Here is a 6,603-nt window from a genome sequence, read left to right on the forward strand (position 1 = left end):
AAAGTGCTTAGAAAGTAACTAAAAATAGGCAATTCTGAGCTGAACTTCAAAGTTTGGAAAGAAAAATCATTAATACTTGCCAAGTGTATCATCACTAGATCCCTACCCAAAGTTTTTGCAGCAGTTTCCTGGAAAGGTGCCATTGCCAGCTCTTTTCAATTTTTCTCATAAATATATGTTCTTGAGGAATTTTAATATTAGGTAAAAAAAATTAAATCCCCACTTCATTTATTCTAGAGGCATTGAGTTCTGCTGTTCCCCAGTCCTCTCCATGTATGTTAACTATGTTCAGAGATATGGTAAAATAGAGGAAATGCTACGTTTCATCCAAGAAGTTATTCAAATACACTTGTTTAGGTTTTAGGTTTGTTTTCATGGAGTGCAAGCAGTAGACACCAATAGATGGTGCTGGTGGTGCATTAATAAGATTCAGTTTCGCATTTGTTTTCTGGTCTGTGATTGGAATTTGTTAAAAAAAAAAAAAAAAGAAGAGAGAGAACAAAACAAAACAAGAAAAAAGAACAAAACAACAAAATCCCTCATGCTAAGTCTTTATCCAAAATGTTCTCCCTGCACTGAACCGGTCACCATTTAACTTTAACCTGAACTGTGGCCCAGGAAATCCTTCAACATAAATAACCTTGGAAGCTGCCATGACCATTTTTGGAACGTGCTGCCTCAATAAATCTGTTACTTTGTTGTGCAATGTTGAAGTGTGCAGTTGTTTCTCTGATTAATTAGGGCAAAAAATAAACTTGCATGATCAATCCAAGCTGTGACACGTTTCAGTCCTGGCTTGAACGTGTGAGCAGAAAAGAACCTTCGAGCCTTCTCGACATACCTGCCCTGGAATTTTAGGATGCGTTGCTGGCTCGGAGTTTACTCCATTTGATGAGATAAGGTGGCTGCTAACAAAAGTCTGCAAGGGAAGAGCTTTGGTCTGTCCCAGGACTGCCATTCTAGTTTAGCATGGGTAGGACTGAGAAATGAGTCATCTTGACCACTGCCCCCACTAAAGACAACATAACTGAAGTGTTTTATGTAATTGTGTTTATTTTATTTCACATATTACCCATGGAGAACAGCTGATACATTCTCTATATCTTTCACCAGTCTGGAATGCAAGATAAAAAAAGGTACGGAAAAAGAGTTTAACGTTTGACATTCACAATATGAAAAATAGAGGGGATACAATGTTTTAAAATGCCCTTATGCAATATATATATATATATATATAAACCGTATAAAAATAAAATATATTTTTCGAAAAAAAAAAAGACATGACACAGAACAATCTTAAATACCAATGCATATCTCGTGATCCACACACACCGCATTTATAATTAACAAAAACCACGTACAATTGCACTTTTCCTCTCTGTGACGTTCAAGTATATCGCAGTCCCCGCAGGGACTAGTGAGTGTCCGATTCCCTGCCGGGTGCACATAACGCAGAGGCTAGAGCAGATGTGGGCGGCCCGTCCTTGCCCACGGCTGACGGCCCGGGGCCCGTCGCCCACCGGCGGGTCCCCCCCTGAGCATCCCCTCCTCGGGGCGGGGGAGGGCGGCGAGGGCCGCCCGGCCCCCCCGGGAGCAGCGGCGGCGCCTTCGCGTCCCGGGCGGCGGCGGCGGCTGCGGGAGCCGGCGGTGCCCGGCCCGGGCAGGGCAAGAGTCCGTGCGGGCGGGGAGCGCAGCGTCCGCTGCCCTTCTCAGCTCCCCGCGGAGGGCGCGCCGGGGTCCCGCCCGGGCAGGCGCTCTCCGCCGCTCCTGCCGGATCTCAGCCCGTGCCTCAAATCCATCCGTCGAGGCGGCCTCGGCCGGGTCTTGCGGCGCTCAGACTCCGAGGACGAGGGCGAGGGGCTGCGCCCGGCGCGTCCGTGGGCGCCGCCCGGAGCGGGGGGAGCGCGCTGGGCTGCGGAGCTCGGGCAGGGAACGCCGGCGGCGGCCGTAGCCCTGGGGGCTGATCTTGTTTGGAGGGGCGGCATCGTTCCTATCGTTGACGGCCGCCCTGTGGAGCTCGTCGACCAGCCAATGCACCGTGCACGTCCCGAAGCGGCACGCCTTTGTTTGGAAGTGGGGGAATCTGTTAATGCTCTGGCGGTAGCGCTTGACGCGGATGTGAGCATCCTCCCGGTTGCTGCAGGAAAAGAGAGAGCGGGCATGAGAAGAGCGCAGCGGGGGCCCGGAGGAGGGGACCCGGAGGAGGGGACCCGGTGGGCGAGGGAAGGGGAGGGCAGGGAGCCCCCAGGCTGGAGACGGGCTCGTCCCGCCGGTGCCCAGCTGCCCCCCAGCAGCCCCGGCTGTGCCCTCCCTCCTTCTCTCCGCCGGAGCGGGGAGCAGAGCGTGCTGCCCCTGCGAGGAGAGGCCCCGCCGGTTTACGGCTGTTACTTTTCCCTATGCACCCCGGGCTCAAGTTACTATTTATATCTGACTTTCGCAGCAAAGGCGCTACTACCTCCCGCCAGCTAAAGAGCGCGGGGAAAGGAAGGCGGGAGGCTGCTTTCAGCGTGATGTGTAGCCCGGGCAGGACCTGCCGCTGGGCCGGGGAGGATCCACAGCGAGAATAACCCTAAACACCCGGAAACGAGCGGACCCCGAAACTTTCCGCTGCCTCGAGCAAGTGCCCGAGCCCAGGAAGGGCTGGAATTTACCTGGGAGGCGACACTCGGGAATCCTCCTTCACGTCCTGGGTGCGTATGAGAGGCAGCACGTCGGCGGCTGCCCCCAGCCCTCGGAGCACGCCCGCAGGCTTCACGTCCCTCTTGGCTCGGCTTAGTGCCCATTTCGTCCATCTGAAAGGAGCACAAGGGAAGAAGAGAGCCTGTTATCGCAAGTCTGCAGGGCGGGAGCCAAACCAAATAGATTCGAGGGGCGAAAATCTTTGCCAGCGCCGAGATTTTTTCCCCCCTTTTTTTTTTTTTTCTCCCCTCCCTCCAGTGTTTCCTGAAAGGGCGCGAGGCCTTTAAGGAGCTGAGCAATTCCCGCAGGGAATTCAGTGCCTCTGATCGGCGGGCGCGGGGCGCTGGCAGGAGGGCGCGCTCCGATACTCACTTTCTTTTGAACTCTGTCGCTACGTCCACCCTTGCAGCATCCACCCCGAAGAAGGTCACAGAGCCGAGATAGAGCAGGGCTACGTGAACTAGTTTCATTCTGGCTGGGCTCCTGCTGGACGGAAAAGAGAAGAACTGTAAGCATGCTTGCTAATAAAAGTCAAGTAAGGACTGTCCTTTATTCCTGGTGATTCCAGAGAGCTCCTTCCCTCTCAGAGCCCCCAGGCTACCGGGGACTTTGTGTCTGATATGAACCAGAAGCTAATATTTGCTCACCAACTTATCACAGAGTAAATAACAGAGCCTCCAAAGTTTACGTTTGTCGGGAGTTTAGTTGCAGAGGCGGCTGAAAACCAGCAGGATTTCCAGAATACCCCCAGCGGCTTGCACTGGGATTTAGCAAACCCATAAGATTAGAGAGAGCTGGCTATCGGACGCATCGTTTCCAAAATCCAGCAAGTGTTTTGCTGCCGGGAAGTTTATTCCCTGATAGCTCCTCTTCCCACTTCACGCACAGAAACAGCTAGTTCTGGATCTTAAGTTGTAAACTGCAGCTGATGCCAACAGCCAGTGCAAGACTCCAGAGCATAACTCCAAACTCTTCAAAAACAGTCCAAATTTAGTAGAATTTACTTGCATTCCACCTCCCCTGAACCTTTTGTTGCTGCCAAGGACGGGGAAAAAAAACATAATTCTTACCTGACAGTGAGGATAATCCACTGAGAAAAATGTTTTTGTGGTAGCGATCCGAGCTTGCAGGGTTTCCTGAGGAGCGAGAACTCCTCCTTCGCGTGTGTATGTGTGTGAAGTAATCACTGCCGAGCCCTGCGCTCCACTGCTCGCTTTTATAGAGCAGCGCTGAGAAGTGGGTGGACCTTGGCGTGGCTGGGCGATCTCTCTTTTGGCACCCCCCACCCCCACATTTCAAGCACTCCTTAAGCATTCTGACCTGGATTGGGGGCAACATTGCGGGGGGGGGGGGGGCGAGAATAAGAGGATTATTGAAAATTATCTTAAACAACCCCCTTGGTATTTAGTTAATTATAACGGCAGATTTTAGGATTCTGAGTCATGGCACAACTTGCAAAATCCGATGAGCCCCTCAGCCTGTTTTACTGGGGACAGACGTTTTAACCGCTGATATATAATTATATTTACTCTGTCTGTAGCATCATTCCTCATTCTAGACATCTTAGCTTCAGGTGGGTGAGAGCAAGGGAGTGGGAACCAGATTCAATCCATTCCAAAATCCATGAAAATCCATCAAACATCAAAGGTCCAAAAATAAACCCATATTTGGACAACGTGAATTTATCATGAGTAAATGGAATGACAGCCTTCTTTGTATAAGTAAGGAGGTGGCAAATCGGGCATCATTAATATTTGTGACTCAGCTTGGGTGCATTTTTTATCTAACAAAATTAATTTGATTTACTTGATCGATTCAGTTAGATCACGATTCAAATGGTTTTGGCAGGTGAAAGTTAGAGCCCCGTTCTGTGCCTTGGAACAGAGCAAGTGGTTATTGCTTTGGGGCGAACGCAGGGTCACCGGAACGCCTGGGATTACGGGCGCCGGGAAGATCCGCCGTGCCTTGTGCCATTCCCAATCCGCAAAACCTTCTGTGCTGTCACTTCCCGGCCAGAAAGCTAAACCAGTGCAGGATCGGGGTCTCTAACAGCATTCTCCCGGCTGGCCAGCAGCAAATCCTTGGTGTGACCACCTTGCTGTTGGCTTTTTTACAGTCTTTAATGACTTTGCTCCGTGACGCTTCAGAAGTGCAGAGGTCCGGCTTCGCAGGGGGTGCTGGAAGCCAGCAGCGGATGGACCGTGCCTCCGCTTACTTTGTCGCAGTGCAAACTCGGCGGGACCGAGGGAAATGCCCCAGGAGATCTGCTCCCCCGGCCAGCGAGAGACTCTCGGCGGGAAGGAACGAGCCGATGAGATGTTTCTCTCATCTCTCGCCCCAAGCAAAGTGTTTCAAAAGTCAGGTGAGTGAGTGTGTGCTCGTGACTCTGCCTTTCTAGATAACCGCGGTAACAACACCCCGGAGAGGTATGTGCAGGGGGATGACAGAAACTTTCCTGTGCGCTCCGTCTCAGGTGCTGTCTCTCTCCCTCCTCCCGCTCGCCAGCAGCGTCCAGACATCTGGAGGCTTCTGTCTCCGGCATCTACCTGTGCGGGACAGGCTGGCCCGGGAGCCTGTTCCCATGGCATCAGCCGGCCGCCCCTTTGCCCGAGCCCCCTGCGCGGCTCCCGCGGGGCGAGGCCGATCCCCCGGGCAAAGCCCGGGCCCGCTGCCCGCCGCACCTGCCCGGTCGAACGCGGGGCTGCCCCGGGCTCGTCCTCGTCCCGTCCGCCCGCAGCTCCGCGGAGCCGCTGCCCCCGCCTCGGACCGTGCTCCGGAGGGCGAACGCGCAGAGCGGGAGGCTTGGGGGAGAAACACAGGGAGGAAGAAATGGGAAAAGAAGTGTCCTATAATGGGACCGTATCATGACCATAGCTGCACGACTGCATCAGCCCGCGATGGCTGGACTTAGAGACCTCGGGAGGCAGCTCAAGCTCGTGCGAGTTCAAGCATTTCCTTGATTAGCAGAAGTTTAAACTGAATCGAACAGTTTTTCCCGAATTAGAAGGTGGGATTTTTTATGTGATAAGCATTGCTTTGACTCAAATTAAATCTCCCATTCCAGTAAAAAAACCAAAAACTCACACGTTTCCTCAAATGCTGGAAAATCCCTCATTAAAATCCTTGGCTTAAACGGGAAGTGTATTTTGTATACTCTTAGCCAAACAATGCAGAAAAAAAATCCTGCTTTGATTTAGGAATAGTAGTAACAGTAGTAACACAACTCTCATGTGACTTCCATACTGACTGTAACTATCATCTGAGTGATACAAAATTACTTCATGCAAATTCGTGAGGTGGCAAACTCTGACGCATAAATGATCAGTTTGTTGCTGATGTGATTTGTGAAAGGGCTTCAGCAGGTACAGCTGGTCCAAATCTACCACGAAACATCATGTTCTTTGTTCAGATGCTCATTTTGGTTTTTCTACAAACTTGCATTCTCATGCAGTTTGGAAATGAGCAATAGTCACTGCATTGGTACTATGATGTAACAGTGACCACTTTTTAAAAAAAATTATTCCACAAATAGTTATTTCCTTTAAAAAAAAAAAACTAGTTACACAGAATGTTCCACAGCAACATCATTCACAAGCTGTGAGTCTGAGGCAATGCCAAGAAGTTCAGCAAGACCAGTCTGTGATGTGGAGTGCAGGGTCTCCTGGATGCTGCCTCATCCATGGTGGGAAGCTGGCCTGGAGGAGCAGCCAGCTCCTGAACCTGCTTACTGCTTATCTGGGATGCACCATTCAACCTCTTGGTGTTGCCATATGACAGGAGACCTTACAAAAAGTATCTGCTCCGGCAGAGACATGGTGAAGATGAGTTGCTGTTTATATAGAGCATTTTATTCAGGCTGAGTCCTTTCCAAAAGAAAAGGTCTAAAATCTGTGGGTGGGATTCAATGGGGAATCGTGCGAGGCA

The 6,603-nt window shown here is 51.2% G+C and overlaps 1 protein-coding gene across 1 annotated transcript; it reads right to left on the reverse strand.

Moving 5' to 3' along the window:
• Positions 1-1,833: 1,833 nt before the first annotated feature.
• On the reverse strand, positions 1,834-3,149 carry ADM (adrenomedullin). The gene is made up of 3 exons (XM_062495700.1): positions 3,052-3,149; positions 2,652-2,792; positions 1,834-2,137 (listed from the first exon to the last, which is right to left on the reverse strand). Exons 1-3 carry the CDS (start codon positions 3,147-3,149, stop codon positions 1,834-1,836), a joined length of 543 nt encoding a protein of 180 aa, XP_062351684.1.
• Positions 3,150-6,603: the final 3,454 nt, after the last annotated feature.

The sequence above is a fragment of the Cinclus cinclus genome, chromosome 6 (genome assembly GCF_963662255.1).
Source record: "Cinclus cinclus chromosome 6, bCinCin1.1, whole genome shotgun sequence".
NCBI lineage: Eukaryota > Metazoa > Chordata > Aves > Passeriformes > Cinclidae > Cinclus > Cinclus cinclus.

Bases quoted from the DNA above. Each gene is read 5' to 3' on its own strand.
- ADM (XM_062495700.1), bottom strand. From the start codon at position 3,149: ATGAAACTAGTTCACGTAGCCCTGCTCTATCTCGGCTCTGTGACCTTC. The intron at 2,793-3,051 runs GTGAGTATCGGA...TGCTCCTTTCAG, and splicing joins GCGACAGAGTTCAAAAGAAA to ATGGACGAAATGGGCACTAA. The intron at 2,138-2,651 runs GTAAATTCCAGC...CTTTTCCTGCAG, and splicing joins TCCCGAGTGTCGCCTCCCAG to CAACCGGGAGGATGCTCACA.